The 15,976-nt window shown below is 35.7% G+C and overlaps 1 protein-coding gene across 1 annotated transcript; it reads left to right on the top strand.

The window, feature by feature from the left end:
- The first annotated feature begins 2,034 nt into the window (after positions 1-2,034).
- LOC144436740 (phospholipid phosphatase 2-like) lies at positions 2,035-11,247 on the top strand. Its single transcript, XM_078125594.1, has 6 exons — positions 2,035-2,089; positions 2,881-3,032; positions 6,590-6,909; positions 7,336-7,393; positions 8,500-8,676; positions 10,883-11,247. The coding sequence occupies exons 1-6, from the start codon at positions 2,035-2,037 to the stop codon at positions 11,021-11,023; spliced, it is 903 nt and encodes a 300-aa protein (XP_077981720.1). The 3' UTR covers positions 11,024-11,247.
- The last annotated feature ends 4,729 nt before the right edge of the window (positions 11,248-15,976 follow it).

Raw genomic sequence — 15,976 nt, 5'->3', positions numbered from 1 at the left:
TTGTTGTTGTTGTTGTTGTTAAAAGATACAACACAGTCTCAATGATGTCCCATTAGTGTTCAAAACATGATACATTTGCATAGCACAGAGAACAATTCCAAGTCTGAGGAAATTATTAGCACTTTTCAGCCTGCAGAAACCAGTGAATGGTAGATACAGTAACTACATGAATTAGCCATACTATAATGTCAGCACAATTAGTGAAGCTTAATGTTTCCTATCATCATCATAATAATGATGATAATTAAGAATGTAAAATAGGTGTACATACTAATTGGATCTAGTTAATATCATTTCTGCTAATAGTAAATTTTAACAAAATTTTAATAACTTTAAAATCTATGAAAGCTCTTTAGTTTATGAGAAATTATTTTTGCTGATGGATGTATCTATTGATGTGGCTTTAGATCTCTTTGATCACTTGTTCCTATTTTGACTTGTGGCTGTGAAGTTTGGGGTTATGAAATTGATAGCAAAATTTTTTTCTTTTTATAGTTTTTAAGAAGACATCACAAGTGGTATTGTTGGAGAATTTATAGGTCGTCTTCCTGTTAATTTCTCTGTAATTAAAGGGAAAAACCACTGCAGGAAATGAAATCATTTTCATATTGAGTATGGAGAGTCATTTCATGATTTTATGTCATCTACAATTACTTGTGATTTCAGAGAAACATCAAGTTGATCTTGTGCATTGATAGGGTACCTTTTGCTATGGGCTAATTGCATCATGGGAGTCAGTAGAAATGATGTATGCACGGTTGCACAATGAATATTCATGAGAGCTGTTTTACACTGAAGTGTTTTGGCTATCAGGTTAGTCATGAGTATTCATAAGCAATTTATTTTATAAATATCAGTAGGAATGGTATTTGGTCAAATCTTGACAATTTTAATATTCTACAAGCAAGAAGGTTCATATGCCACGAATGTAATGGTAGTGAATTAAATGACAGAAGAAGTAGTTCTGATAAAAACAAAAATGAGAACACACAGATTGTTCAAATCAGTTTTAGGTTTTGAGCAGTATTTTCAACAAATTAAAAATCGTGTCAGTAGAAAACTACTGACTTTAATATTTAGGATTATAATATTCAAATTGAGTTGGGTAGAAGGGCAGTCTACTCCTAAGTTTCCTGTATATGAAAGATCTCTTGGACATTTTCTTTTAGATTTCCTAACAGTCTGTGAAAGGAGGTATTCATAAATTTATGCCTGTATGCTTATCATAGTTGCTAAGGCATATTAATTTGTTATGTAAATATTGAGATATAAGATTGTAAACGAATTGGCAATCTTTTTTTTTACTGACTGATCTACATGTACATGAAAAAGCTTTAAACATAAAATCACAGTTTTCTACAGGCACTTGAATCAATCTGTTACTGCATTTGACAATAGTGTAACATTATTTGTATTTATAATGAGAACTTACTTTATCTAAATCATTCACAACTAATATTTCTTGAATATGATTTGACCAATTAGAGTTTATTTGTATTTTAATACTCATTTAATGTACACTTTAAAATTTGATTATCAGGTAAGTTATTAATTCTGTTCCAATATTTAATCTGTGCAACTGTGGCTTTTAGTTGTAAAGGAAATCTGCCCAATTCACCTCTAATTCCAAGTCATAGCATAGGATAGCAAAGTGTAATATAATATAGTTATTTGACCCGTTTTACACAATTAACATAATCTGTGGTCAAGGATATGCTAAAATATATCAAACCTAAGCAACAAAACATGTAAACAATAGTAAACTAACTAGGAATAGAATTTATTACATTGTAAATATAACTTTTTATAGTTTGTTTCGTGATGTATTTTTCTAGCAAACTTCCTCTGGGCTGTTGGTAGGGATGTCACTCTTACTGTTGAGGGCGCTAAAACCAGTAAGCGATAATGCTGTGACCTATAGTGACCATCTTATTCATAGTATAGCAGCCAGCGACCGTGGTTGTCATCAATACAGGGCAGCTGCAGCTGTGCACTACTCGCAATCGAAATCAAGGTATTTCCTACGCAGGAGAAATGGCTGAAGTGAGGATTCACAAGATAGTAATAGACATCGTTCTTTTGGCACTAGGTGAGGTGTTGTTTCACTATGTACAGTCTCTGTCACCAGTCTTGCAAATTGCATTCATGCACGTACACATCCAAGTTTTTAGATCAAGTCAAGTGACAAGAAGTCAACAAATTATCTGGATCGCCAGCAGGGACCTATTACTTTATGCTTGTACAGTCCTTCAGTTTCCATGGTAACTGTCAAGTCGTACTTTGAATTCTAGCACAAGTTTCAGCGTGAATGACATGTTACTAATACTATTGTTAGCTTGTTTCATTCTGATTATAGCTGCAATAATTGTAGCGTTTGATGTGATTTTGAGGGCTTTTTCGTGCCTATTTTCGTTCCGATGTCTAACCCGAATCAAACATCGGAACGAAAATAGGAACGAAAAAGCCCTCAAAATCACATCAAACGCTACAATTATTGCAGCTACATTCTGATGTGATACGTTGTGTACCTAGCTCTGCTCTGGATGTATATGCTACGAGGTTCGACACGTTTTGCCTCTATAGAGTTAGAGGGAACCTCGTAGCATATATATCCAGAGCTAGTTGTGTACCATGCGTGCTATATGGCATGTTGTTATGCAATAAAGATTGGTTGGTTGGTTGGTTGGTTGGTTGGTTGGTTGATTGATTGGTTGGTTGATTGATTGATTGATTGATTGATTAATTGATTGATGGATTGATTAATTGATTGATTGATTGATTGATTGATTGATTGATTGATTGATTGATTGATTGATTGATTGATTCAGATTGTAAAGAAATATTAATATCGATATCATAATCTTTGTTCTATCATCACAGTATTTCTGCCAGTATTATTGGTTGAAATTTTTGCAGAACCGTTTCATCGTGGTTTTTACTGTGATGATGAAAGTATCAAGTATCCATTTAAAGACGACACAGTTTCAACAGTTTTGTTGATCTTCCTAGGTGTTAGTCTTCCTATTTTAACAGTAAGTATATTTATTCTTAGACAGTAAAGGATAGTTTAACTTTGGAAAAGTACAGATGGAATAAGTGCAAGTTTTCATAGTCTGTTTACTGCACTGTTGAGATACATCATTACCTGGTTGTACCTCCTAGCCCTATAGTCTGTTTACTGCACTGTTGAGATACATCATTAGCTGGTTGTACCTCCTAGCCCTATAGCCTGTTTACTGCACTGTTGAGATACATCATTAGCTGGTTGTACCTCCTAGCCCTATAGTCTGTTTACTGCACTGTTGAGATACATCATTAGCTGGTTGTACCTCCTAGCCCTATAGCCTGTTTACTGCACTGTTCAGATACATCATTAGCTGGTTGTACCTCCTAGCCCTATAGCCTGTTTACTGCACTGTTGAGATACACCATTAGCTGGTTGTACCTCCTAGCCCTATAGCCTGTTTACTGCACTGTTGAGATACATCATTAGCTGGTTGTACCTCCTAGCCCTATAGCCTGTTTACTGCACTGTTGAGATACATCATTAGCTGGTTGTACCTCCTAGCCCTATAGCCTGTTTAGTGCACTGTTGAGATACATCATTAGCTGGTTGTACCTCCTAGCCCTATAGCCTGTTTAGTGCACTGTTGAGATACATCATTAGCTGGTTATACCTCCTAGCCCTATAGTCTGTTTACTGCACTATTGAGATACATCATTAGCTGGTCATACCTCCTAGCTCTATAGCCTGTTTACTGCACTGTTGAGATACATCATTAGCTGGTTGTACCTCCTAGCCCTATAGCCTATTTACTGCACTGTTGAGATACATCATTAGCTGGTTGTACCTCCTAGCCCCATAGTCTGTTTACTGCACTGTTGAGATACATCATTAGCTGGTCATACTTCCTAGCCCTATAGCCTGTTTACTGCACTGTTGAGATACATCATTAGCTGGTTGTACCTCCTAGCCCTATAGCCTGTTTGCAGTGCTGTTGAGATACATCATTAGCTGGTTGTACCTCCTAGCCCTATAGCCTGTTTGCAGTGCTGTTGAGATACATCGTTAGGTGGTTGTACCCTCTAACCCTATAGCCCATTTGCAGTGCTGGTTGTACCTCCTAGGTTAAGTATGTATCTTGACAGCACTGTAAACAGGCTATTGTTTTTGTAAGGGTGGAAAGCAGGTAAAATCTACCCAAGTCAGATAGCATCAATATTACATCTGCTGGTACTAAGGTAGTGAACTAGAGTGAAATTTACAATTGTAAAGATGTATTGATAGGAAAGAGCTCATCAAAGTTGGTGAATTGGGTTTAAATATATCCGATATTCCCTTGCAAAACTCACAGAGTAACTTTTATTGAAAAGGGGCACAAGCTTTGTTTGCACGAGTTTGTTCATTTAGGGGTGTAATTTTTAGCTGCATGTGTAAGTTAAAAGGTATTTGTAGTATTCTGAAACATACTATAACCATCACTTGTAACTGACTGAACTCAAATCTGGTACGAAGACATAACTTACAAGCAAATTTATAACATTGTTTATTATGTGTATAATCAAATGTGAAGGAAACCGAGACTACTATGAACTCAATCGTTTGAACAACACTAGAGAACAAGTCAATATTGTAGTGCCATAGATAATCTAGTTCCTATACAGTATTGTTACCATTTACACAGATGTAGCTAGAAACCATTGTTGGCATCCAGACTACATCATAGAATTAGAAGGCATTCATTGAATTCAAAGTTCTTGAAAACGCCTACTCATGGTGCGAAACTAGTCAAAGATTCAGGCTGTTTTTGTACTGAATGACTACTGGTACTACAGATAGAAGACATTCATTGAGATTATAATACTAGAATAGTTGAATTGAGGTTTTATATTTTCACACCAGTAAAAAGCTTATGAACTCTCATAATCTCACTTTCATAATTGGGTTTGAAAAATGATACGACCAGCAGAGAATAATGATATGGTTTTGAAAGTCTGTAATTAGAAACTAAGTTATTTATGGGAAGTGACATGAGGGAATCGACATAAGGGCTCTAATGTTATTGCTTTTGTGATTACATACTGTTTTATAGTGACATGTTTTATTACATATTCAAAAGCCAAAAGAGAAGAAATAGGGGAGGCATGTAAAAGATTCATTGATATTGTATTGTTTACATTTAGTAATGAACTAGATTGTACAAATAAATCCAAAGAGGAGTTTCATATCAAACTTATAAAGTAATGACAGTAATGACATCATCAGTCTGGGTTTATCAGCCTGCCCTAATTTGGGGAAAGGGAGATTAGACCACACCCACAACAACCGCTGATCTGTCAGTTTGGGGAAAGGCCACGCCCACAACAATGGCTGATCTGTCAGTTTAATAAAGAAGCAAGTCAGTTGATTTGCATCATTTTAAACCACAGCCTCTTTTATGGCACTAACCAACAAACAATGTTACAGAAGAAATATCAGCTCTGGTTTGCAAGAATGGTCGTTATGGTAACAAGTGACTGCACGTGGGATTATCAGAGATGATTGTAGTGTCACAAGTATGTTACTTGAATAGCTCTACCAGTCAAGTATTTACTAGTATCATATCTCAAGATAACTTCCTGTTTGACTTGCTTGTTAAATTTAATGTACATCAGTAAATTCCAGGTTCTTGTGTTAGTGCTATCTTACCAGTATAACCATATACACTTAGGATTCATTCAAGACCAACATTTTCTATAGGTTTGCCAGATAACATTTTGCTCTTATCCAACATAGGCTTTTAAGCCCTCGAGGTAACTAGATTTTAGTGACACTAGTATGACAAACCCCATGACACTTCCCTTGGGTGCCAGTGCAGTGTACTCACGGTCTTTGCACAAGTTAGCGGTGAGCTTGTATGCCTCTTACCTCTGCAACCTGTGTTCAAACCCACCAGGTTTTGGCTGGATTTTATTAACTTTACCACGTTGTAAGTAAGAAGAGTGTCGTTCACTTTGACTCTACTGTACAGCACATATTTTCCCCAGGGTACTTCAGTTTCCTCCTGAACTGAACACTGAACCAAAGGAGCCTATAAATGGGACTAGCTCCCGTTGGTTATCCGATAAATAAATAAATAAATAAATAAAATAGAGAAATGCTTGTAGTATTCTCTGTGGCTGTACTTTCATGAGTGTGGTGAAAGTGCAGCAGAAAATGTCACGAGCACAAGTGCAAATACCTCTGAGTACTCACACTGGCATTTATGTGTCATGGGTTCACGTATAGTATATTTCTTTTGAAATAAAACCAATTCACATGATTTATGTGCATGGAACAATTGCATGCTCATTTGCATACAGGTATAATGGGCGAATACAGTATGCTTGGTCTCATTTACTATGAGAGCTGGTGTAGTACAGTGCCAGCAACATGGACATTCTAGCTAACAACCGCAGATAGCAAACTGTTTTTATCTTGAACTCACCCCATATTTTTTGTATTGCACTGCAGTATGAATGCTGTTTTTTTCTACATACATATAGTAATGCAAGTAATCACCAGTACATATCTAATACTTACACTACAATGATCATTTCTTTTATATAGGTCCTACTAGTTGAAGCTTGTTTATATTATCAATCAAGAAATGAGGCACGCCGGACTGGTAATAACTACTTCAGACAACGTAATCTCAGAACACATTCAGTTCCTCCGTTGATCTATTATCTGTATTTTATCATTGGTGTCTTTCTATTTGGTGCTGCTGTCACTGAAGTCTTTACACAAACTACCAAGTATATGGTTGGCAGATTACGACCTTATTTCCTGACAGTCTGTCAACCTGATTATAGTTTATTTAATTGTTCTGATAATTATATTGAGGTTGATGTATGTACTGGGGATGCACATCTCATCAAAGAAGCCAGGTAAAATGCTCCTATTTAGTTTACTGTTTATTGATGTGTCTATGTTTTTTCTGTCTGTCTGTCTGTCTGTCTGTCTGTCTGTTTGTCTGTGTCTGTCTGTCTACTGGGCTAACTCTGTCTTTCTGTCTGTCTGTCTGTCTGTCTGTCTGTCTGTCTGTCTGTCTGTCTGTCTGTCTGTCTGTCTGTCTGTCTGTCTCTGTATGATGTATAAATTTATGAATTGTTCAATGCAGCCAAGTACATGTACATGTGTTATACATTTGGAAATGGCTCAACTGAGTGTGTTATACTGTTACCATCAATGTATAGACACTCATAAACCAAGTGTGCTAAATCAGATATTACTAGGTCAAACATTGTAATGACTCAATCTATTCATGACAGTCAGGGTTGACAGTTTTTGTTTTACTTCGTCTTTTTTTGTAGGTTGTCTTTTATTTCTGGCCATGCATCATTTTCCTGGTATTGTGCTGTATACTTAGCGGTAAGGATACAATATTTGCTACCATATAATTATAATCCACTACTGTTGACATTCCATGTTGTCCATTTTACATATCATTAAGATTAGTCCAACTACACATCTGCTGGTTACTGACATCTCTAATTCTCATTACCTGAAATAGAATATTCCTGCCTAGGTGGATCATAAAAATTATGAACATTCAGTTTCTTGGTCAGCACAGAGACTTTTGCTCCTCACGCTTAACATGCATTTCTATAGGCGCATGTGAGAATAAGTTGGCCTTCTTGTTGTATTCGACCCTCTAGCATGAGGTAAAATGCTATTACAGGTACTGAGTATAAGTCAACCTCCTTGTTCTATTTTGACCCTCTAGCATGAGGTAAAATGCTATTACAGGTACTGAGTATAAGTCAACCTCCTTGTTCTATTTTGACCCTCTAGCATGAGGTAAATGCTACTACAGGTACTGAGTATAAGTCAACCTCCTTGTTCTATTTTGACCCTCTAGCATGAGGTAAAATGCTATTACAGGTACTGAGTATAAGTCAACCTCCTTGTTCTATTTTGACCCTCTAGCATGAGGTAAAATGCTATTACAGGTACTGAGAATATGTTAACCTTCTTGTTCTATTTTGACCCTCTAGCATGAGGTAAAATGCTACTACAGGTACTGAGTATAAGTCAACCTTCTTGTTCTATTTTGACCCTCTAGCATGAGGTAAAATGCTATTACAGGTACTGAGTATAAGTCAACCTCCATGTTCTATTTTGACCCTCTAGCATGAGGTAAAATGCTATTACAGGTACTGAGAATATGTTAACCTTCTTGTCCTATTTTGACCCTTTAGCATGAAGTGTAATGTTATTACAGGTACCGAGAATTCTTTGAATTCATTTAATAGCAGATGTTTATCTTGAGTACTGTTGTCAGAATTCATTCCTATATATGTAATATGAAATTATATCCTTATTTTATAAAACTATGCAAGTAGCAGTAAAAAGTTTATTATTGTACCCGGTAAGTGGTATATGCCAAAATTCATTGTTCATGTTAAGTTTCAAGCTGTAATTTTTATTTTTTAGATTTATTTGAATATATATATAAATTTTATTTGTTAACCTAGCTTTACCTTGAGATGAGGTTCTCCTGGAAGATCTCCAAACTATTAAAACCAGCATTACAAGTTGCAGTTCTGATGTTGGCATTGATGTGTACATTGACACGGATATCAGACTACAAACACCATTGGAGTGATGTACTGGGTGGTAGTATACTTGGAATAACAGTAGCAGTACTTGTGGTGAGTTGATAAAATCATGGAGTATTACCCCCTGAATTCAGTAACAGGGGATACAAAATATCATTGGAGTGATATACTGGTAGTATACTGGGCATAACAGTAGTAGTAATTGTGGTGAGTTGATAAAATCATGGAGTATTACCCCCTGAATTCAGAAACAGGGGGTACACAACACCATTGGAGTGATGTACTGGGTGGTAGTATACTGGTCATAATAGTAGTAGTAATTGTGGTGAGTTGATAAAATCTGGAGTAATACCCCCTGAATCCAGTAACAGGGGGTACAAAATATCATTTGAGTGATATACTGGATGGTAGTATATTGGTAAAACTAGCAGTACCTGTGGTGAGTTGAGAAATATAATCATTGAGTATTACCCCCTGAACTCAGTAACAGGGGGTACACAACACTATTTGAGTGATATACTAGGTGGTAGTATACTTGGAATAACAGTAGCTAAGCAGTACTTGTGGTGAGTTGAGAAATGCAATCATGCCAGAATACGTGCCCCCACCAACCTACCTAGCACAAGATGATAGTGGTACCAAGCTCTGCTGCAATTTCATTGACATTACAACAGAGATTTCATCTGTGATTTCAGTACATCAATATAAACTCAACAGATCACCAGTTCATTTTGGAAAATGGTAATAGTACTTCCTTCAAGACCGAACACTCTCAATCTGTGTCATGCAGGATAGAGTGCTCCCTCTATAGTCAACCTGATGAATACTTGTTACACTAGATAGCCAGTTAATCATGTATTGTAGTAGTGTAGTCTGTTCATAACACTGTTGTTGAGACACATAATTAGCTGGTTGTATCTCCTAGCACTCATATCAATGAGTTACCTTTAAATATAAAGTTTGTCAAAATCTGAGTCTTATAAGACTAAACATTAATCAAGGTGGACTATTTCACTGAGCAACCTGCTTTATATTCTGTTTTGTTTTCAGTTTTTGTACGTGTCAGACTTACTTAAGCTGGCATTACCGTCAGCAAGTGAGAAAAGGGAGTGTGAAGAGAAAAATACAGAGACTGAGGAGGATATTGCATCCGTGTAGAATACTATGTATGGTGAGAGGGTAGGATTACTTTTGATGTTATCTTGATACAGGATTAGTTATACATTGAATTTTACCCCAAAAAAATTTTGAACAGAGTCAAAATTCCTGACTTCTACTAAAAATCTGTTTATCACCATGGCAATTTGTTCTTGTCGTATCAAAACTTTGCAATGCTGTTCTTTTCAAAACTCATCATTTTATCATATTCTGCTAAATTCCATCTGTCTTTGTAACCTACTGTCTGACTGTGTAACCCCTAAGCCTTCATAGAATTCCTTGTAGACAAAATGCCAAATTAAAACTTATCATTCCATTTCTATGTCATGATGTATTCATCCATGTATCAAGATAACAACTCAGTATCATCTACTCTATCTAGAATTAACTAAACAACATCATTTCCAGCTTTCTATCTCCCAGACTACATTTTCTTTATTTCATTATAAACAACTTACATCAAGCTACATCAAGTGTGTGTGTGTATCTCTTTCCCTCTCTCTGTCTGTCTCTGTGTCTCCGTCTCTCTCTTGCTCTCTCTCCTCTCTCTGTGTCTGTGTCTGTGTCTGTGTCTCCGTCTGTCTCCATGTGTCTGTCTGTCTGTCTGTCTTCCCCCCTCTCTCTTTCTCTCTCTCCCTCCCTCCCTCCCTCCCCCCTCTCTCTCTCTCTCTCTCTCTCTCTCTCTCTCTCTCTCTCTCTCTCTCTCTCTCTCTCTCTCTCTCTCTCTCTCTCTCTCTCTCTCTCTCTCTCTCTCTCTCTCTCTCTCTCTCTCTCTCTCTCTCTCTCTCTCTCTCTCTCTCTCTCTATCTATGCCAGTTTCTGATAGTCCATGTCTTTGTCTGTGTGTGTGACTCTCCATGTCTGTCAGTGTACATCTTTTTCTTGTGTTTCATGTTAATCTAGTTCTATAAGACAAAACACATCTATAACATTTCATTTCATCCTGTCTTATAGGCTGATCAAGCTCTCTCATGTTGCTTGGTAAATGGAAGGTGTAATACAGTTTTTCAACAATTAGTATTTTTCCTGTAAAGTGTTTCTACAGGTACGGATACAGTATATTGGGTAAGGAAGAAAACACTGTAAAGGTGTATAAACTTTGTGAAAATAGCCTTACACACTCTTCTCTGTTTCTTTTCAGTTTACTTTTATTTCTGATTTACTGAAAATGCCATTGCCTGTAGAGAGACTACATGAAGAGAGTTTAGAAATTGATTACAGAGAAGAAGAGGCTTACATCCTTCAAGGTGACAGTGAACCAACCTATTATCACGGTGTTTAGACAGACAGACAGAGACAGACACAGACAGACAGACAGACAGACAGACTCGCTGCAGACCAGACAGTCAACATACTATTGTTAGTAGTCTGATTATAAACATACTGTACTTATCTGGCTACCTAAGATTATCCAGTGGTGCACAACATAGACTGGACATTCAGTAATGGCTACCCCTCCCCCACCCCCACCCCCCTTGCCTTTAGTACTATAGGTTTGATCTTTGAAGCCTGCATCTACAAAGTAAAATAATATCACAAATAAAAGATTCCTCAGTAAGCTAAGTGGACATAGTAAATTGATATCATGCAAGAATAAGTTTCCAGTAAGCTAGGTGGCCACATCTTTTCTTGTGACATCCACATAGGGTTTATATACAGTACAGTAAATGCAGTAATACTTGTCACCTGTAGTACGTGGTATTCTTGTTTTACAACCACTGAGGGCGCAATACCTACAATTCAAAGCTAGTTTTTGTCTTCTGTTTTCTCAAATTGTTACTTTCTTGAAGGATAAGTAATTATTTCCCTGAGTAAATATGTTATACATAAATGTAGAGTTTGTTATCATTTTTGACTCACTCTACACGGAACTAAGGTTTTTAGACAATAAAATATTGTAAGTAATTGTGTATCATAAACAAAATTGTCACTGCTGAGTCCTCATGGAGAAGGATGCATGCATGTAAATTTGTATTTTGTGTTGGAAGTAATTTAGTGGTGCATATTTACGAGTTATTTCTATTTTATTGTGTACATATCTGAAATATATAGATGAATACATACTGATTGTTTTTATGCCGTAACTTTGTACAAAATCAGTCATTTTATTTCATTTTCCATTTATCAAGTTTGTAAAGTCTAGGACTTTTCCAATTGTAGTCAAAATCAGTCATTTATATTTTATATTGGTCAAGTTTACAACGTCTAGGTCCAATTGTACTCAAAATCAGTCATTTTATTTCGAAGTAGTCAAGTTTACAAAATCTTGGTCCAATTGTACTCAAAATCAGTCATTTTATTTCGTATTAGACAAGTTTACAACGTCTAGGTCCAGCTTTACACAGAATCACTCATTTTACAAAAAAATCTGTCATTTATTGTATTAGTCAAGTTTACAAAGTCTTGGTCCAATTGTACTCAAAATCAGTCATTTTATTTCATAGTAGTCAAGTTTACAAAGTCTTGGTCCAATTGTACTCAAAATCAGTCATTTTATTTCGTATTAGTCAAGTTTACAAAGTCTTGGTCCAATTGTACTCAAAATCAGTCATTTTATTTCGTAGTAGTAGTCAAGTTTACAACGTCTAGGTCCAATTGTACTCAAAATCAGTCATTTTATTTCATAGTAGTCAAGTTTACAAAGTCTTGGTCCAATTGTACTCAAAATCAGTCATTTTATTTCGTAGTAGTAGTCAAGTTTACAAAGTCTTGGTCCAATTGTACTCAAAATCAGTCATTTTATTTACCATTGATAAAGTTTACAAAGTCTGTCAAACGAGATAATGAAGTGGCCATCAACAAAAATCATGTGTATGAACAGTTTTGTATTTTGATTTTGGGACTGAAGTTCATTTGTATTTGCCATCCATTTATACTTAATATGTCTATATTTGTATTGTTTTATCAATAACCATGTCAAATTTTATGTGATATTTTAATTTAGAATTGTAAATCTAATTTTACTCTTGTCCTTTTTCAACAGTACATCTCAGTTATTTTGATAGATAGATGAATTTGTACCTACAGGTTGATAACAGTTGGTTGCTTGTACTGAAATAACTTTTAATAAGTACTTTTACTTTTTAACTTAAGACTGTGTAATAAATGGCAAAATTGTGATGTGTCCTCCAATGGTACTTGTGACTCAACTCAAGGCAGAGTTTGGGAGAAAGAAATTAAATTAAATAACAAACTGGAATGTTAAACAATTTTGTACTCTTTCACACTGAGTAATCATCTTTTAAAGGAATTTATTAAATACAAAATGTAGCTTTGATAAATAATTTGTCAGTGTTATTCTTTTGCTCCTCTGGACTGTATGAATGGTATATCTATCTATCTATCTATCTATCTATCTATCTATCTATCTATCTATCTATCTATCTATCTATCTATCTATCTATCTATCTATATTATCTATCTATCTCTATCTATCTATCCATCTATCTATCTATCTATCTATCTATATTATCTATCTATCTATCTGTCCACCATCCATCCATCCATCCATCCATCCATCCATCCATCCATCTATCTATCTATCTATCTATCTATCTATCCATCCATCCATCCATCCATCCATCTATCTATCTATCTCTATCTATCTATCTATCTATCTCTATCTATCTATCTATCTATCTATATTATCTATCTATCTCTATCTATCTATCTATCTATCTATCTCTATCTATCTATCTATCTATCTATCTATCTATCTATATTATCTATCTATCTATCCATCCATCTATCTATCTATCTATCTATATATCTATCTATCTATCCATCCATCTATCTATCTATATATCTATCTATCTATCTATATCTAAAGTATATGTATCCAATATATCTCAGGTATATATATCTACCTATATATAATATATAATGATTTGAAAATTTGGTGTGTGTTTTGCTAAATCAATTTCAGCTTTACCATGACTACCTTAATAATTATTTATGAGTTTGTTCTACTGAGCGCCTCAACCGTTGACCCTCCCTCGTCCCACTCACAATGTCGATTAGCAATGCCAATAGAACATTTATAGCCCACAAGCACAGGGGCGTGTAATATTTCATAGATTGTTGATTATTGCTTAGAATGTCGTTTTCTTAGGAAAATCTTGCTGCTACAAATGTATCAATCTCTATACTACGAAGAAATATTAGTCTCTTCCCCTTATATGTAGGAATATATATTAATCAAAAGGTTGTTATATTTAGTCTGTAGACCTGGAAAACAACAATCTATGAAATATTACACGCCCCTGTGCCCACAAGTGACTGTGGTGAAATCTCGTCATTTCATTTCACGTTCTTGTCTTCTTGATGATTTTGTATTAGTATGTAACTTTAGAGTTATGATTTCATTCAAGTAAAATCGCACTTATGACTGAGACACAAATTATGTTGATTCTTGTTGCAGTGTGTCATAATCGAATCAGTGCTTTATTCTCGTGACAAGAACAGAACAAATCGATATTACGCCACCAAGCGGCTACGAAGTGCGACTGTCCATCCCCTCTTTCCATTCTGTACTGCACCATCGGGATGACTGTTTCTATTTGGCGTATTAAGTACACAGTAGGGCGTCTCAGACCCAATTTCTTATCAGTTTGAGAACCAAACCATGATTTATTCAATTGTTCTGATGGTTATATCGACTGGGATGTGTGCACTGGTGATGAAGAAATGATTCTAGGAGCGAGGTAAAAACCGCCATTACTCGAAAGTTGAACTACTCGCTGTCCTTTCACTCGTTGTAGGTCAGTTTCTGTGTACATGCACATAGAGTAGGATAGAACTTCTAATTAGTTTATTCGGAGGGATGGAAGTGAGTGGGTGTTTTTTTTTTACATATGAAAAGTTTCCCCCACCCAATATTATGTACTAAAATTAATCAGTTTGATAAATGTTTCTCCGGTTATCATTTATATCAGGTGTTGTGCAGTGTTTTTCGTTGTAAGTAGAAATATATTTACTTTTCTATGACATTTTATTTCTGTTCGTGACGTCTGTTCTCTATATCGATCGATATCCTTAACCTAGAAAGCAACTTTTAACATATCTCCATCCATACATAGATCTTCCAAGATGTATAAAGGTGTATGATCCATGTAAAGTTAGCCAACACTATAATCGAAACAGTTTCAATATGACTTGCTTTCAAAAAGTTGAATCTTCAGATTTGAGAAATATTCAAAGTTAGTAAATTGTAAATGTGAATAGTTTCGTGTGAATATCAAACGACATGTTTCTGGCGATTTTATTCCAGTTAAATTATTTTTAATGATATTAATATTGATAGGTATATCTTCAAAGACGGTTCGTTCTATTTTGTATTTCAACTTTATTGAAACCAGTACACTGTGTGCCTTGATGTTGGCATTATTGACTGCTTTCGGGTTTCTGACTATAATCACCAGTGTCTTGTTGGAGCTATGGTGGCGCTGTTCACCGTTAGTATCGATGACAAATATGTGGAGTAATCGCCTCCCGCATTCTGAAGATGTAAAAGGTATGCAGTTGTGTTGTACATTGTATGTAAGTATAAGAATGACAATCGACTGCAGACTCCATAAAATGTATTAGAATGGATTTCTTTACAGACAAATGTTGGCTTTGCAAGGAGAAATCTAATACGGGGCTCTAACCTGAGATGTAATCTTCACTTGTAAATACTTAGCCAGCAGGGCTTTTCACTTAAATCATGAATTGGGGAGAAACTGCGAGCAGAGAGTGGTATTTAAGGCAGATACACACAACAAAATCACAGTCTCTTGGCTATCGACAGCCTCATAAAGATAAAGTGTTATAATGTTGCAATAAAGCTGCAAAATATGCAAGGCAAACAACTGCTGCTGTGGTTTAATTTTTTCAAAGAGTCAATTTTTACTCTTCAGTGATATTATCAGCCTCTATGAATCCATAAGTATACATACAAAGTATTCCCAGCCCCCGCTTTCAGCTCCAACGATTTTTGGATCCCCTTTCAATCCCAAATGTTTTTCATGCACCCCTATTTCTCCCCAAGCCCACCCCCTCCCCGCCGTAAATTCTGACCGCATCCTTATCACAATCACGTTTAGTGGTCTGGGTCACAATTTAGAGAATTCACCAACACTATTAAGCAATGCGCGGCCATGTTTTAAGTGAAATGTCTTCCCATTGAAATTACACTTTCCTTTGACTTCTTATTGTCATTTTTCATTATTTTTGTTTTGTTTGTATTTGTTAGTTC

Source organism: Glandiceps talaboti, chromosome 6 (genome assembly GCF_964340395.1).
Source record: "Glandiceps talaboti chromosome 6, keGlaTala1.1, whole genome shotgun sequence".
NCBI lineage: Eukaryota > Metazoa > Hemichordata > Enteropneusta > Spengelidae > Glandiceps > Glandiceps talaboti.
Note: the sequence above shows the minus strand (reverse complement) of the source record. Positions and strands in the feature narration are given on the sequence as shown.

What these genes read in the sequence shown, in the direction of transcription:
- LOC144436740 (XM_078125594.1), top strand. Translation starts at nt 2,035, where the DNA reads ATGGCTGAAGTGAGGATTCACAAGATAGTAATAGACATCGTTCTTTTG. An exon ending in ATTGTGCTGTATACTTAGCG is followed by an intron (nt 7,394 to 8,499) that starts GTAAGGATACAA and finishes TTGTTAACCTAG; the next exon opens with CTTTACCTTGAGATGAGGTT. An exon ending in TAACAGTAGCAGTACTTGTG is followed by an intron (nt 8,677 to 10,882) that starts GTGAGTTGATAA and finishes GTTTCTTTTCAG; the next exon opens with TTTACTTTTATTTCTGATTT.